The 17,251-nt window shown below is 46.6% G+C and overlaps 2 protein-coding genes across 2 annotated transcripts; one reads left to right on the top strand and one right to left on the bottom strand.

The window, feature by feature from the left end:
* Nucleotides 1-2,019: 2,019 nt before the first annotated feature.
* Nucleotides 2,020-3,611, top strand: LOC124486627 (protein FAM240C). Its single transcript, XM_047048361.1, has 3 exons — nt 2,020-2,229; nt 2,410-2,534; nt 3,458-3,611. Exons 2-3 carry the CDS (start codon nt 2,413-2,415, stop codon nt 3,567-3,569), a joined length of 234 nt encoding a protein of 77 aa, XP_046904317.1. The 5' UTR covers nt 2,020-2,229; nt 2,410-2,412; the 3' UTR covers nt 3,570-3,611.
* Nucleotides 3,612-6,773: 3,162 nt separating this feature from the next.
* LOC124486532 (phosphatidylinositol 3-kinase regulatory subunit alpha-like) lies at nt 6,774-17,063 on the bottom strand. Its single transcript, XM_047048207.1, has 15 exons — nt 16,866-17,063; nt 15,820-16,470; nt 14,790-14,882; nt 14,252-14,326; nt 13,637-13,753; nt 13,295-13,496; nt 12,718-12,797; nt 11,063-11,276; nt 10,552-10,732; nt 10,284-10,409; nt 10,000-10,142; nt 9,478-9,654; nt 9,284-9,358; nt 8,770-8,940; nt 6,774-8,426 (listed from the first exon to the last, which is right to left on the bottom strand). Exons 2-15 carry the CDS (start codon nt 16,145-16,147, stop codon nt 8,237-8,239), a joined length of 2,172 nt encoding a protein of 723 aa, XP_046904163.1. The 5' UTR covers nt 16,148-16,470; nt 16,866-17,063; the 3' UTR covers nt 6,774-8,236.
* Nucleotides 17,064-17,251: the final 188 nt, after the last annotated feature.

Below are 17,251 nucleotides of genomic sequence, written 5' to 3'. Positions count from 1 at the left end.
GGAAAGAGAGAGGGAAAGAGGGAGAGAGAAAGAGAGAGAAAGGGAAAGAGAGAGAAAAAGAGAGAGGGAAAAAGAGAGGGACAGAGAAAGAGAGGGAGATGGAAAGAGGGAGAGATAGGGAAAGAGAGAGGGAGGGACCGGGAAAGAGAGAAAGAGAGAGGGAAAGAGAGAGGGGTAGATTGTCCTCTCGTCTGTCTCAGTCAAAATTAATCCCCTCGGGGTTAGGACACAGACTAACCACAGCGCTGGACAAATCCAATATTAATTCAGATGCACGTGTTATTGCAAGTTCCTTGGTTAGCAAATTTATAGAGCCTATTCTCTAATACTTTCAAAACAAGCAAAGTATCAGGGCTTGATCGTGTACATGATTACACTGCACTATGAAAAGTTATTGAGAATGTGATTCCAGTGTGGTCATCAAATGTCCGGCCTATGAATAGCCTTTCTGCCCAGCCCTGTTTACCTTTCTGGTGGATCCGTGGGGTACACCATGTCACTCCCAGGAGGAGAGGAAATGTCAGGCGCGTATGAACACATCTCCTCAGAGACTTCTCCACAGAATACTGTCACCTCTGTCATCAAACTGGACCTCGCCCCACCATGCATGCAAACCCACCTCACCTCGCCATGAACGCACATGACGTCATTGCCAAGCTGCCTATCGCTTACCCTCGAAACACATATGAACACGCATATGAACACGCATATGAACACGCATATGAACACGCGTGCAGCACAGCAGAGCATGCGCCTCCCATGACACATCCACACACACACAATCACATGAAACCCCCCCCTCCATTTGTGAGTGATAACAACTAGCGTACTTGCGTAATAACTGTCATTCTGCTCGCAGCACTGTGACAGGTGTCAAGGTTTGGAGACAGTACAGGAACGTGTGTGTGGTTGCCTTCAATGTGGGTTGTGTGATTGACTGACTGTCTGTGATTTATACTGGGAAAACTCAAGCATGTGATGATCATGGTGTGAAGGTTAATCTCTGTTCAGCTCAATGTGAAACCACCACAAATGATGCCGGGTCACAAGCAAATTCAATTACCGCTGCATCAGTGTTATCTGCCAAAATCTGCGTGTGGAGAGACGAACTTGAGACACGCGTTTTCCAGAAATATGATTCCTTCACTCCTCTGTCACTTTTCCCTCTCTCTCTCTCGTCCTCCTCTCTCTCTCTCGTCCTCCCCTCTCTCTCTCTCTCTCTCTCTCTCTCTCTCTCTGTCTCTCGTACTCCTCTTTCTCTCTCTCTCTTGTCCTCCTCTGTCTTTCTCTCTCTCTCTCTCGCCCCCCTTTCTCTTTTCTCTCCTCCCTTTAATCTCCCTCTTGTCCCCGTGACTCCAGTTTCTTCACAGTAGGCCAGGGCTGCAATCCAGATCTCATTAGAGGGGCAGATGTCTTTGCCTGGGAGCCCCTTCAGAAGGGACGAGGCTGCCCTCATAAGGACCCAGGTTCTGGGTCTGGAGGAAGGGACGAAGCTGCCCTCATAAGGACCCTGGTTCTGGGTCTGGAGGAAGGGACGAGGCTGCCCTCATAAAGACCCTGGTTCTGGGTCTGGAGGAAGGGACGAGGCTGCCCTCATAAGGACCCTGGTTCTGGGTCTGGAGGAAGGGGTACAGAGAAGTCATCTGAAAGCGGTGTGTTGCTATGGGCTCCCTGATCAGTGTTATTGCAAATACCAAAACCGAAGTATGGGACACATGACCCTCCCCCCCTCCCCCACCCCGACACATACTCAAATTTTTTCGCAAAAAGAAAATCAAATCAAATTTCAGCAGCCTTCAAATGTAAAGAGGTCAATACAAAACTAACAAATTCGGTAGTGTTTAAATATCAATATTTAGAATTCAATGCCTTTTAAGAGCATCAAGCTAAGAGAGGGTTGGAGAGAGAGAGTGTACCTGGTACAGAGGGGTTAGAGAGAGAGAGTGTATCTGGTACAGAGGGGTTAGAGAGAGAGAGTGTGTATCGGGTACAGAGGGGTTAGAGAGAGAGAGAGTGTATCTGGTACAGAGGGGTTAGAGAGAGAGAGTGTGTGTATCTGGCACAGAGGAGTTAGAGAGAGAGAGAGTGCGTGGCACAAAGAGAAGGGGCATCCAAAGAAAGGGTTATCTGAACTTACGAGGCACTGAAGAACACTTAAGAACACCGAAGAACACTTTGACACTGAAAACTTGAGACCATCACTGAGGAACATAAACATCTCAACAGAAGGTTTGTCGGTGAATTATCTTTTAATTCTCTCCTTCTGCAGTTTACTCTGGTTTCTAGAACTTGTTTCTAGTAATAACCCTCGATTATGTCTATGATGCTGAATATAATTGACTTCCTTTTCAATGGTCTTATGATGGGCAGAGGAATGTACAAATGGGATGACATTAACTTTTAATTCAGGAAATGAACGTGGCAAAGATCCATGACAAGTTTTTAATAAAGAACTTCTGGGAACAAAAAATTGTGAATCAAGGCCAGCACCTGGAGAACGAAGACATGAGAAAGGAGAAGAGTGCCCTGTCAAAGTAAGCAGTTTCCACAGTAAAAGAATAAAACATCCTTTGTAAAAAAATAAAATCTTTATGTAAACGTGTAAAGATAGAGAAAAAACGCCTTTTCTGTTTGCACTTACAGGCCTTTGATGGTTCTTGAAACTTTCCATCTTTTCATTTACATGTCCTGCCAAAAAACCTACAGTCCTTTAATAGATTGTAACATGTGCAGTACAGTATCTGAATACAGCTTGTATCAGACTGCCTTACAATGAGCTAGCTTCCATGACTCCTAAGGGCAGATGGGGACATCTCACCCAGACAAATACCTCAGAGACGCCTGTAAACCTTAATGATCTGTAATTGCAGATGCATCTTCCTAACACCTGTGACTAGTCCTTCTATTTGCCTAACCCCCAGCTAGGCTTCGGCATAATCAAGTGTGGATCCTTGATCTAAGCGGGACTGGAAAAAACACTGCAGGGAACCTGATCTGATAATCGGGTTGTGCTGAGTGATGTTGGAGGTCCAGCTATGGCTCGCAGTGCTCCGTGCTTGGGTGTCATACAATAGGCTTCTCTGCAGTAAGGTCACAGGGATTACTAGAGGCAGCGCGGCCCCAAGAACAAATGCAATAAGCCAGGGAAATGTCAGGAAGGTGACAGAAGGGGAGTCATCCCAGACACACACATGCCCAGGATAGCTGGAGATAATACTCAAGTTTCCTTGCATCGAATCCCCAGACACACAGAACTGAAATAAATACTAAAACACACAAACATGCCTCAGAGTAGACAGAGGACCGGGGTGGGATCATGTGGATAAACAAGGAGCGGAGGGAGATCATCGGCATTGTGTTCTGTTTTGTTGGTGAGCTGTTCTTGTGTTGTTGTGGTTTTATGGGGTTGCTAATAGAGATCATTAAAGCTTGGATCTTTATGGTTGTGTTGCTGCAGGTTGAGAGAGGAGTGGGTCCAGAGGCTGGACAATCGAACCAAACATCTGAAGAATCTGAATGAGGACTTTCTGAGGAAGGCAAAACTGGCCAAAATGTCTGAACAAACATAATTTAACCATGTAATTTTTTTTTTGGGGGGGGGGGGGGGGGGTCATTTGTAACTGTGTAAGTGTCAGAAAACAATAAAATCCTTGTATTTCATCTCCATAGATTGTTGTTAATATTTCAAATCAAACACTAGTCAAACTTGCTGAGATTAGTTACATTTTTTACAGAATAAAACAACATGAAAACATATAATCCAATAACTAATAATGTCTTTATAAGAGAGGTTCAAATGTAGATGTAATGCCCCAAACACGGGTGAAGGGGGTTTTAAGTGAAGACAGAAATATTAGGGACATAAACACCAGAGGGAGCCTGTCTCCACACCAGCTTCTGACAAGTCTTGATGACAGGTGGTCTGAAGGGCATTGTCAAGTACAGTACACTCTCTATCTCTCTCCTGGCTGTCGCCGCGGCAGCCAGCGTGACGGACAGCTGGACTGACACGTCCCCGTGTGTTTACTGCCCTGAGGGACAGAGGAAGGCAGGGCAGGACACTTAGGATGCTGATCCCCGACACCCGCATCGACAGATGAGATCATGAGTGGAAAGAAATAACACAGTGACAGTCGTAACTGAGACACATGCGCGCTCGCACACAAATACACGTACACACACACTGACACAAGCACACTCACACACACACATAGCATTGGCTGTGCTGCTCATTGACAAAGACAAAGTGGGTGATGAAACGCTACGTCTTAGTTCACGGTTTGCTGTCCCATAGTCTGCCGACGGAGAGACAGGTGAGAGAGGTGAGACGGGTGAGAGAGGTGAGACGGGTGAGAGAGGTGAGACGGGTGAGAGAGGTGAGACAGGTGAGAGAGGAGAGACAGGTGAGAGAGGTGAGACCGGTGAGAGAGGTGAGACGGGTGAGAGAGGTGAGACGGGTGAGAGAGGTGAGACGGGTGAGAGAGGAGAGACAGGTGAGAGAGGTGAGACGGGTGAGAGAGGTGAGACAGGTGAGAGAGGTGAGACGGGTGAGAGAGGTGAGACGGGTGAGAGAGGTGAGACGGGTGAGAGAGGTGAGACAGGTGAGAGAGGTGAGACAGGTGAGAGAGGTGAGACGGGTGAGAGAGGTGAGACAGGTGAGAGAGGTGAGACGGGTGAGAGAGGTGAGACGGGTGAAGGGGTTGAGACGGGTGAAGGGGGTGAGACGGGTGAAGGGGGTGAGACGGGTGATAGGGGTGAGGGATTGAGAGTGGGGAAGGATGGGTGTACTGATGGGAGTATTGTTGGCAATGATATATATAGAGAAGTATTTCGTTCACTCTTTAAGACATGTGGTAAACTGGCATCTTTTCCAGTAGCTTTTTTCTGTTTGATATAAATACCAACAGCAGCGCTGGGAGTTTACTTGTATTTACACAGAGAAAAATGTTTGCGAGGCAAACCCTTAATGATCACATCTTAAAACCAAAAAACCTTGTGCTGTTACAGTATTACCCCCTATGGCACCCTTTCTCAACCCTGATTTACACCAAGTGTGAGGAAAAAAATGATCACGTCTTGAAAAAAAAAAATATATATATAGCTGTTACTCCCTAGGGAATCAGATTCCCCCAGATGGACCACGTTGGTGTCAAACGTCAACATGTTTGCATCGGAAACACGCACCGACTGTCAGTTGGCTGGAAACCAAACATCCAGAAAAGAACGTCAGAAGCACTTCTTTTTCTGGCTCTTCCTTCTTCCTTCGCCCTGCGAGCTGTTCTCTCCTCCTCCTCCTTTCTGGGTTCTGGTCTTCAGCTTCAGCTTTCGTCTCAGCCACATAGAACATCACCTTTTTACCTGTCAACAGGAGAACGATTTGAGCTCCCAGCTGCCACAGATACCCGTTCTTTTCAGAACCTGTCATCTACCGGACTAGAAAAGTCACAGGACTTGGGGTAATTGGGTTTAGTGGTGAATTAGAAGATGGCAGAGGATGTTAGACGTAAACAAAATGTTTTTGATAATACCTGGGGACCTTTTAGGTACTTCTTAAGGCATAATACTAATGTTGGTAACTTGCTCCAGCAAGAACAGGCTCTGGGGGAGTAGGACAACTATCTGATTATGTACATTGACTAGTAGGAAAAACAACAACAAAAAACAGCCATTATTCAGTGTGTAAAGTATGCTTTTATGTTTCTTTTCATTTTCTTTTTATTGTCTGTTTTTAATTTAACTATTATTTAGTCTGTTGTCTAGTGGTATAATTACCTCAACAAGGACGTTCATTCCAGCAGCTGTTAGAACGTCCCTGATCTCTGCACTGCCCAGGAAGGGTTTTCAACTGCCGAACAGGGGGATGAAGAAAACAACAATATTTGCATGGAATAATATTATTGACCAAAAACAACCTAATCAATTGAAATTGGTACATTAAATTGCCATTCGTATATTCTAGCTAATTAACAGTTGAGTCAGATTTCTAGGTTTGATCGTTAAGGGTGGGATTTGATACACATAAGTACCTTTTCAGCTTGTATTCTGCGACCTTCTGCAATCGTTTTTTTGTTGCTGTTTATGTATACAGGGTTAACAAAAATTACTTACTCCATGAAAATAATATGAAGACAATATTTTGTAACATAAATACTTATTTTAATTCCACACATTGCTGGTTCATGTTTTTATCAAGTATCTGAATTTAGTGAATCAAGAAAAAGATAGCTTAATATTATGCACATATGAAGACATGCAGACTGGGCTAGCTAAACTATGCAAGTTCACACTTGAAGCCACTGCCAGCTGTGATCAACAAGCTAGCACTAGCTATGTTAGCGTAGCTATTAAAAGACAACAACCAAAAAAACAGCAAAATACCTTTCTTTATCTGCAGGGTTTGTAGTTAGGTACGCCATTATCTGCAAGACAACTTCTTCAAGGAGGGCGAGAGTTATCGGTAGCTAAGTTTCGTTAAATTACACTACGAGTTTCTAGTTAGCTAGCTAATTGGCCATATGTTGTGATTAGCAGCAGGCTACTTGGGAACTACTATCGAGTGGTACTCGATTTATTTACCCTTTGCGCCTTTTTTTGGAAACTGTTCATGACTACGGTGAGGCATCTAAGTGAACTGCATCGTCAATGTGCCCTTCGACAGGAAAACAATCTTATATCAGCTAACGCTTGTTGTTGACTATTTCTGTAGATAAATAAATACCCAATGTGAATCCTAATTCCTTAAACGGAACAAATAGGAAGCAACGTCACTTTTGTGGAATTATAGTATTTCGGTGCTTTATTTTCTCAGATGACAGCATGAATTAGTGAAAAACATGTAAGTCAACATACGTCTCATGGCAATGTGATAATGATTCTGGGCTGTTAGGTATTTCTGATACAGAAAATACAGCTTCTGGAATGACAACAGTCAGGTTCCCATCTGATTCATTTGTGCATTCTCTCACAACCAACCTTTCCTCCCTAGTCAGGGAAAAATCTACTGAAATGTTGAACATTAAATGATTCTCACATCTATGCGTATCAGACAAACATATTCTCATTAAACATAATCATCATCTCTCAAGAAACTGGTTCATACAGGTATAATAGAAATCAAACAAAATAAAATATATTTGCTAAACTAAAAATGTATCTAATAGATTGATATTAATAACTTCACACATTGCTTTCCTAACAAAATGTAGACATACTCTCACAACAAACTTAGAAGTAAACAGTCTGAAAGGTAAGTTGGTTAACAGAAAGTTAACGCTTTGAAAAGTGTGTGGTTAACTAGATTAAGGAGACACTGGCATGGTCATGTCACAAGAAAAAAGCCAGATAGAATAGGTAGAACACTGGAGATAACACATAATAACTATGAATCAAACTTAAGTTCTTAGAAACGGTGGAATGAGGATTTTGGTTTCTGCAGGGTATAGAAACCCAACCCATCAAAAACAATTTTTTGTCTTCCGTTTGATATGCTGTCTGCGGTTTGTGGGTTCATGTTCTGATGTTAACATTTAGTTTTCTTAAGACTTTAAGAGACATAAGGTTTGTCTAGCGGTAGAATGTCGTCATCCACATGTGTAGTACCAGGAGACCTAACACCCCATATCACTGCAGGAATATTGTATAGATATGACATCTGTATCAAGCTGTATTGACCATTTCAGAGCTCAACTACAGTTTCCCTGGCTTCAGTCGCCCCCCACGTACACTAACAGTCACTCACACAAACATAACCACCTAAAGAACCCTAAAGGCTGATGTTTTGAAAAAGAAAGTTGTACAGAGCACCATTGAAATAAGGAGTCTTTTAGACTTGATGTGTTCTGTCACTTTCTTCAGACTGTCACACACACACACACACGCAACACACACACACACACCTCTCCATGACCTCATCCACAGTGTTAAGAGTGTCCCGAGACAGACGGCAGGTTTGTAAACCTGCTTTACTGCTCCTGCATCTGTGATCTATAGTCTGTCCGCCTATCCAGATCCTTTCCTGACCTGACTCAAATACACACAGGACAAACACAACTGAGAAGAGCTTTTTTTTTTTGCTTTTTTTTTTTTTCCTGTTGTACTTTTTGGATTGTTCCATTTGGGTTTCATTGTACCTGGGTTAAACTAAATCAAGTGCACCCTTTGAGTATTTGCGTGGGCCTTCTGTGCGGGCCTGTGGTGGTTCCAGCCGGGCGGGGCCAGCCGGGCGGGGCAGCAGTGATCACCTCCTCTGCTGGGCGTAGACGGGGTGGGCCAGGGTCACGTTGAGGGAGTCGTTGTGCTGGACCAGGGAGGTGTGCTGGTAGTGCAGGACCAGCTCCTTCAGGGAGCCGTACAGGTTGTAGGGCTCAGCAAAGCCGTACCCCGTGTGGGTCTTGTTGATCACACAGTGTTTCACCTCTCCATCCACGCTGCAGAGCCACGAGAGAGAGACACAGAGAGACAGAGAGACACAGAGAGAGAGACAGAGAGAGAGACAGGATCAAAACACATGACAAACCAATGACCTGGTTTTACCAGCAGTCTTAAATAAACATTAACTTTTAGCTTAGTGCTAAATGCACTTTTGACATCATCAATGGTCTACTACACGCTGGCTCGACACGCACAGGAAACACCAAGTCTTGTATCGATAAAACAAAAACACATTCTTTACATGTTTCATTCAACATCTAAACTTTCCACCATCGCCCTATGTGGCCGACTGATCCGCCTCTGTCAACGACAGTGGTCACATGTTCCCCGGGTACGTACACCACGCTGCAGGCGTAGCAGCCAGGCTTGCTGCTGTCCCGGACCATGAAGGTGCCGTCCCTCTTCCCTCGCAGGAGGCTCTCGGCCTGCAGACGGTTGATGTTGCCCAGGCGCCAGGAGCGCTCGTCGTGATGGGGCAGGTCCTCCTCGTCCTCCACCATGGAGTACTCGCTGTGACACACGCCAGAGGGGGAGGGAAAGCAGACGGGGTGAGAATGAGACGATGAAGAAGGTGAAAACGTGTTCGTTTTTGGAAATGGAAAAGAGAAGAGAGAGGAAAAGAAGAGAGAGAGAGAGGAGAAGAGAGAAAGAGAGGAAAAGAAGAGAGAGGAGAGAGAAAGAGAGGAAAATAAGAGAGAGAGAGGAGAAGAGAGAAAGAGAGGAAAAGAAGAGAGAGAGAGAGAGGAGAGAGAAAGAGAGGAAAATAAGAGAGAGAGAGGAGAAGAGAGAAAGAGAGGAAAAGAGAGAGAGGAAAAATGAGACGGGTGAGGGAGAAGAGCGGACAGCCACGTACTCCTCTGTGTTTTCGTTCCTGATGCCCAGCCACTCGTTCAGCTTCCTTTGTCTCACTCCCTTCTGCGTCAGCCACCTGGAGGGAGAGGACAGCAGGGTCAGTCACAGCCCACACCTCACACACGGAGCCCAGCTCTCGCCCCCACCTCTGAACCCCCTCAGTGTGGGCACTGTGGTACAGGGAGCGGGTCTCACATGAGGTACTGGTCCCTGGTCTTGCGAAGCTGGATCAGGTCTGGCTTGATGCTGTTCATCTTCTTGTCGATCTCTCTGTAGTCTGCCGCCTGCTTCTTCAGGTCGTCCTCCAAGTGCCGTTTGCTGTCGACGATCTCGCTGATCCTCGACTTCAGTTTGTCGTAGTTCCCCATGATTCTGTTGGAGAGCGTAAACATGAACAGTCCGTCGACACGACACAAATGTCTTTCCTGGTGGTGTTTCGGGTGGAATGTGATCCTGTAATTAATTGGAGGCTTTCTGGCATCAATAATCCCCCCTCGAAAAGAAATTTGAGCTGTCGTGCCTTTGAACAGGGCCCTCGTTTTCATGTAGTCATTTAGCAGACGCTCTTATATAGAGCGACTTACAGTAAGTACAGGGACATTCCCCCCGAGGCAAGTAGGGTGAAATGCCTTGCCCAAAGACACAATGTCATTGGGCATGGCAACTTTCTGATGAATAGCCCGATTCCCTAACCGCTCAGCCATCTGATCAGGGTACCTCTGGATCTCCTTGTCGTTGCCCTCCCGTCTGAACTTCTCGATGTACTCCTTGCTGTAGCGTTCCTGCGTCTGACACTGCTCCTCGAAGATCTTGATGGTCTCGTTGAAGGCCTCGATGGCCGTCCGCTTCATCTGGATCTCCTGGGAGGGCAGAGGTCAAGGGTCAGCGAGAGACACATGCACATTCTATCAAGCCTGTCCTGTTTTGGGCCACACACACAGTAAGTGTTGGCCAAGCCCGTCTGCTTGGCAGACAGGCAGGGCAGCGTGAACAGGACTGACCTGCGATGTCCTGGTGTACTCCTCGTACAGGCGGTCGTACTCCCTGTTCTTCTCCTGGTACTGCAGGTGATACTCATGAAGTTTCTTCCCCACCGCCTCAATGCTGTCCTCCTTCACCACCTGGTCCTACACACACACACATAGAAGAGGTTCGCACTCCAAAAATCCATGGTTTGCTCAAAGAGAGCAGGGTTTACAATCCTCGCGACACGAGACATGTGATATGTGTGCGTTGTCAGCGGACGGGTCTGCGGTGCCTCAGACTGACCTGCTGCAGCCTGGACACGGGGTAGAGCAGCCGCACGTCCAGCTTGGGGTTGTACTGGGCCAGCGACTCGTGACGGTAGTGGTTGATGAGCTCCACCACAGAGCTGAACGTCAGCGGGTCGGAAAAGCCGTACTTTCCCTCTCGGTGGAAGATTTTAATCAGCTTGTTGTTGCCCCCTTTCCTGAAAAGAGGAACACGGAAATTCTAATAATGAAAGCTGTACGTGGTGTAGCTCTATTTCACATGTAGAACAAACTGAAGCTGATCATAGAAGCACCAAAGTACTTTCAAAACGAAGGCTTAAATCACAAATACCAAGGAGTAAGTTACATTTAGTCCATTTGAAGTACATTTACATTTAGTCATTTGTGCCAACGCACAAGTAACCAGGAAAACAATCCTAACCCTAAAATAACCCTAACCGTAACCATAACTGGTTGGGGGTCTGGTTAAAGCGACCAGAGAGACGGCACAGCCAGACCAGGTGTGCAGCCAGAAGCCCCTGACCCACCTGAGCGTCAGCGTGTAGTCTCCGTGCATCTTGGTGGAGGCGTCCCTGACCAGGAAGGTCCCGTCCGCCGTGTCTCTTAGCTTCTCGTTCACCTCCTCCCGGGAGATGTCCCCCCAGTACCACTCTGAGTCCTGAAGGCTCAGGCTGTTGTTGAAACTGTGGCCGGCTGCGGGGGGGACAGGGGTGGGTGGCTTGGCTGGCTTCGGAGGCAGCGCTGGGGAGGAGAGACGGAGGTGAGGAGGGGTGGAGGGAAGGAGGCGGTTCTGTTTGCAGTGTGACACTACATTAATTACCCAAAGTGCCTCACTGCTGAAGCGCGCAAGAAAGCGAGGTCCCCGCATGTAGTCTATTAGCCGTAAAACAATTGATCAAATAACTGACACACGTTTGGAAATAAAATCACGCTAAGATGCACTGAAAACACAGACTCTTCTTAGTGTTCCTGTGATCTGATCTGCAGAGTCAGTAATGAACAGGGAGCAAAAGTATACAAATATTTATAAAAAATAAATAAAAAATAAACGCATTATGTAGCCCTGACACTATAAAGTTCCTTATTAAAAACCTAGTTCAACACCAGCAACACCTTCCTAACACAATCCAAAGCACGTATGCAGATGACATGCAGGCAGCAGGGAGGCCAGCCAGCCATCAACAACAACAACAACAACATATCCTAACACACGGCTGCTGGTTGAGATAATAACCACAGTTGTTCAAATCGCTCTCATCGGTCCTGAGCAAGAGCCTAGACGTTGTCCCGGGCGACCGAGGCGGAGCCCGGTCTGGCGCCGTGGTTACCTGGCGGCTCCAGGTCTGCGTAAAACACCTGCTCTGTTCCTGTTTCCCTGTCCTCCTCCGAGAGGGCCCGGTCCTCCAGGCTCCCTGCCTCCATGTTAGCTAGCCGCTCACTCACCCAGGGACAGCCTAGGGTGGTTCTGGCCTCCGGTCAGGCAGCCTCTGCAGCCCAATGATGCCTTAAGAGAACGATGCAAAGCTCCAGGGGGAAGCTGGGTGATGCATGACATCATTTCGTTCGGCCAATCGTAGCCTTGGAGCTGTCACCGGAGTCCCGCCCCCACCCCCCTCTCTGCGGCATCTTTCATGTGCTCCTGGGAGATGATGTCATCCCGAGAGCCAGATTGGCTGGGATGTGTGTGTGCACTTGCGCATGGCTGCTCCAACCCCCACCCTCCTGAAGGCTGAGAAGTGATGACTAACCCAGCAGGAAGAACAATGAACACACACACACCTACTACGAATGAATACGACCAAAATCAACTTGAGAATAAATTATCTGTGTAGGGCGTTTACAACAAAAAGTTATGTCCAACAAGAAGAAAACCTATTTTCAAAACAACCACCATATCTCCTACCAGTATAGTTGGTATGAGTGTGAACTACTAAGCTAAAAGAGTTCAATGAAGAGGCCTCATTTAATCCACAGGTCATTTAAGAACCAGATTCCGGTAAGCATGCATACCTGCCGGTAGCTTCTCTACCACTGCCACAGCCGGACGGTGGTGGTGATTACCATAAGCTGGCTGTCCTCTGACTGACCAGAGAATGACACTGTCTCAACAACACACGAGGGAGCTAGGTCACTTAACCAATTAAAAAGTGTTTTAGTTTTTTTTAACCACCAAATGTTTTACCTGGTGCTGCTTGATTTTCGTTGAGTTCGCTGGTGATGAGAACTTCTAAAATCTGGACCAGACAGTCGGGACTGGACTCACTGATGAGGAAGAAACACACGACTAACGATGAAACTAACACATGGATGAATACACAAAACAAAACCACACACTACCAACCCACATTGTGCCTAGTTTCCCAAGAAACTGAATCAAAAACATGAAGTTAAGCAGCAACGACCAAATTAATCCTTACATTAGGTACACTCTTGCACTTTTGAGGTTCATGTTGTTTAATTGTAATTTGTTTAACTACATGTTCTTATGTTTCTTCCCATTGGCACTTATTTGCTTTTCACAATGTATGCTTCATGTTTTGGCTACCCGCAATGCTTTTGAGGCTATCTCATTGTTTATGATCAGTGACCTATGCACTTTTGTAAAGCTCTCTCTTGGAAGTCACTTTGGATAAAAGCATCGGCTAAATGAATACAATGTAAATGTAATCCAAACCCCTGTAGAAATCTTCCCAGGCCAGGACAATGACTTGAGAACAGTAAATCCACTAGAAAGATGATGAAAGGGGCCGTATTCTAACCTGACGGTCTGTGTCCTGAAGAGCAGCGGGCTGAAGGCATCGGCCAGGGCCCGCACGCTGAGCTGGTTCCTGCTGCCGCTCAGACAGACCCTGGAGAAGTGGCGCAGCAGGCAGACCAAGGTGAGCCAGTACTGGGGAGGGGAGGAGGGAGAGCTGGCCAGCCTCCGCAGCATCTGACCACACTCCTCTGGATCCCTCACCTCTGTGTGTGGGGGAGGGGGGGTGGAGATGGAGGAAACAACACACGGTTAGGTGTAAATACTTTTGTTGTCAGTCACAGAACCTGTTTTGGTGAGCCGGCCGCTCCTCTGACGGACGAGGATGGCGGGGCCGTGACCTCACCTTGCACAGCGTGGACCATCTCCGGGTGAAGGCAGGCAGGGATGACTGGGTGGGGCAGATCCAGCAGGTACCTCACCAGGCCATCACACACACCCTGCAGGTCACTCTGGTCCACATCTGCACACAGAAACAGCCAGGGCTCAGGACAGGGATGGGGCGGGGTTCAGGACAGGGTTCAGGACAGGGGCGGGGCCTAACCAACAACAGGCATTTTGCAGCAAAACAACCAGATCAGGAAGTGGAGGGAGTCAGGTGGCTGAGCAGTTAGGGAATCGGGCTACTACTCAGAAGGATGCCGGTTCAATCCCCACTCGTGCCAAATGACATTGTGTCCTTGGGCAAGGCACTTCACCCTACATGCCTCGGGGGGAATGTCCCTGTACTGTAAGTAGCTCTGAACAAGAGCGTCTACTAAATGTAAGTGGCATCCCTGTTGTATTATGGTATCCTCCACTATGATGCTGAGAGGAGATGGTTAAAACCTTCTAATCATACATGGCTTGAACACAGAGAGCCCTATCATCTATGTGAGTTCATTAGATCAACCTTGTCATCGACTGTCTATCTAATGCTTTCGGAAGCGTTATGTTTTTGAAAACAAAGCTTGCTCCTCACCACTGTCTGCAAGCTGTCTGAGGTCCAGACTACAGCTGCCTGTCAGGGACCGGTATAGAGCCACGCTCTCCAGACCTACGGAGCAAGACAGACCAAAGTAATAGAACATGAATACAACGCAGTAATAAAAGGATTAATAACATAACTGAGGTGACATGTGGAGAGGTGACCGGGGAAAGCAATATGACGGCAAATTCCAAGTTGTCCAACTTTAGGGTCAGTTGGAGCATTGATCACATGACCCGTGGCTGTCAACTCTCCTCAAATGTCAAGCGCAGCTTATCAGACAGATAGACAAGTGGTCCCCAACCCTGGTCCTCAGGGACCCCCTGTCCTGCCTGTTGGAGATGTTTCCCTGCTCCAACACCACTGATTCATATGAATGGTCATAAGCAGGCTTCTGCAGAGCTGGATAACGACCCATTCAATTGAATCAGGTGTGTTGGAGCAGGGCAACGTCTCTGGCCCTGAGGACCAGGGGTTGGGGACCACTGAGATAGACGATAGGGGGCGGTGTGGCCCTGGCCCAGACTCTCACCTTTACTCTCTATAGCCCCCAGCAGCTTGACCAAGGTCGGGGGAGCTATCTCTGGAGGAGCAAACTGTTCAGGCAGATCAGGCAACCCAAAGCCTGAAGGGAGAAAAGGTTTATTTTTACCTGAAAATTTGACTTGCTCAGACATTTTGACTGTTTGTTTAATACAATTCACAATGTAGGTTTCCCTTTGCGACGAACGATGACACGGGATGAGAATGCCATCTGTGACATTCAGAAAACGCACTCTAAAAAGGTCAGTTTCTCCAGCTTTGCTCTTTGCTTTTACTTCCAGAAATGTGGTCCTGTTTTTTCTTTTTACCTTCCAAAGAACATAGTGTCAGAAGGTTGACACATAAGCATTTCCTGCCAGTGTGACTTTTTAGCTTCCTCTAAAAGTTCTTGTGGCCTAACCAACTTGTACATCCACAAATCACTTCACCAGCTGCATTATGCAAGGGTGAAACATTGAGACCTCACAAGAGGAAGTTGGAAGGCAGAGCTAATGATACTGGGAAACAGCTGGGAGGAAGCCCATATTATGGGTTTGTATTCACATTCATCAAAAATATCTGTAGACATGAGCATGCACCGGATGAAAAATAATTCTAAAACGCTCTTCCACTCAACAAGTAGAGTGGAAGAGGAAGGAAGTGGGGGAGTCAGATGGCTGAGTGGTGAGGGAGTCGGGCTAATAATCAGAAGGTTGCCGGATCGATTCCCCGCCGTGCCATTTGACGTTGTGTCCTTGGGCAAGGCACTTCACCCTACTTGCCTCGGGGGGAATGTCCCTGTACTGACTGTAAGTCGCTCTGGATAAGAGCGTCTGCTAAATGACTAAATGTAAATGTAAATGTAACAAGTATACTAATCATCCATCTGAACGATTCACATTACGTAGACAAACACACAATATGCAGATGTGAAGAGGACGTTTCGCAGCAATTGTTATTCTCGGAATCTGTCCCCCACAGAGTACACGAGAATCTCTAGTAAGCGCCGGGGTACTGAGTACCGTTAAACTGCTACTCACCTTCTGACTCTGAGTCAGTCCTGGCAGATCCAGAGGCAGAGGAAGGGGGTCGAGGGGGGCGGGGCTTTGGCGTAGGTGGTGACATCCTCTTTCTTCCAACAAACTCCACATAGGTACCCGGAAAGTCACCCTTCTCCTGAGTCGTCTCGTTGAACCCCGGGAGCCAGCCGATCTCGGCAGGCCTTTCCTCAGTCCCGCTGGGGCAGCCCAGGGCCAGGAGGGCTCCCCTCGTCACCATCAGGATGTCTCCGACATGGAGGTCTATGTCCTCCTCCCTCTCCTTCTTATAGTCATACAGAGCCCGGTACTGGTAACCTTCAGTACTCATCTTGATATTTTTTTTGCTCTATCGCCCCACTGTCTTAATGAACACTGGTCTCTCTTACCAACGCTGATCGCAAATCATAACCCACGATCACACAAGAAAGCCTAATGGTTTAGTTTCCCCCATCTCCATCTTAGGCATCTACCTCATATCTTTGAACCGAACCATAGAGGTAGATTCAACTGAGCAGTACTGGAGAATAGATATTCATCCAAGTGACAACCTGGCAGGGCTGTTGTTTCTAGTGTCCTGAAGAAACTTCATGTAAAATCCAATTAAAAGTTGAAATGTGGACATCTGCAGTCAAGTAAAAATGTCGGACTGACCTAACGAAAAAGAAAACATTGGGGTAAGAGATGACACATAATTCGGGAGGTGTGTATACCTCAATTTGTCTTTGTTCATGGCTAACTAACCAACTACGCGTTAACGTAGCTATCTATTATTTTTTGCCATTTACCTTGCTATCTACGCACATATGACAAATACACATGCAAAACACACAACAGTTACTTTACCCGTATTGATACTATGCAGTTTCCAACTAAAATAATTACTGATCACAAGTTATGTCTAAGACAAGCTACTTTAGCTAGCTAGCACCAGCCATTGCAGCGTAACATCGCATGCATGTACCAGTACTGGTAGACTAGCTAAAACGCAAAACCAGGCCGCTGGAAATGTGGAACAACTATGCTACTTTTAAGATAGCGTATCTTACCTTATTTTCACGAAAACTCGGTCATTAATTTTCCAAAACAAGTTAAATCGGCAGCTTCACTAAAAAACACGAAAAGAGGTGTCAAAATAAGCAATACATCAAACGCAATTGGTTGGTAAAGCCACTCGTCGGAACAAAAAAGTCGATCTTGGCTATGGAGGTTAGCCGGATTAGCATTCACTGGCTGAACCAGACAGTCGTCTACAATGACGTCAAATCCGGTAACCTACATTTTTCTCATACTGTCAGGATGCATTTACGGCCTGACTCAAACATTTACTGTGAAAGTGGTTGCCTGTTTTTGAAGCTTTGTGTCAATTGGTAGGAGCATAAATCAGCATTTGCTGATAACATAAGCTTACGTGTCAAGTGTTAAGTTTATGCCT

Source organism: Hypomesus transpacificus, chromosome 24 (assembly GCF_021917145.1).
Source record: "Hypomesus transpacificus isolate Combined female chromosome 24, fHypTra1, whole genome shotgun sequence".
Taxonomy (NCBI): Eukaryota; Metazoa; Chordata; class Actinopteri; order Osmeriformes; family Osmeridae; genus Hypomesus; species Hypomesus transpacificus.
This window is presented reverse-complemented; position numbering and strand designations above follow the sequence as displayed.

Excerpts from the sequence above, each read along its gene's own strand:
- LOC124486532 (XM_047048207.1), bottom strand. The coding sequence starts at position 16,147 with ATGAGTACTGAAGGTTACCAGTACCGGGCTCTGTATGACTATAAGAAG. Across the intron at positions 12,798-13,294 it reads TTCAGGACACAGACCGTCAG|TGAGTCCAGTCCCGACTGTC; the intron begins GTTAGAATACGG and ends CTTCCTCATCAG. Across the intron at positions 9,655-9,999 it reads AACGACAAGGAGATCCAGAG|AATCATGGGGAACTACGACA; the intron begins GTACCCTGATCA and ends GCTCTCCAACAG.
- LOC124486627 (XM_047048361.1), top strand. The coding sequence starts at position 2,413 with ATGAACGTGGCAAAGATCCATGACAAGTTTTTAATAAAGAACTTCTGG. Across the intron at positions 2,535-3,457 it reads GAGAAGAGTGCCCTGTCAAA|GTTGAGAGAGGAGTGGGTCC; the intron begins GTAAGCAGTTTC and ends GTGTTGCTGCAG.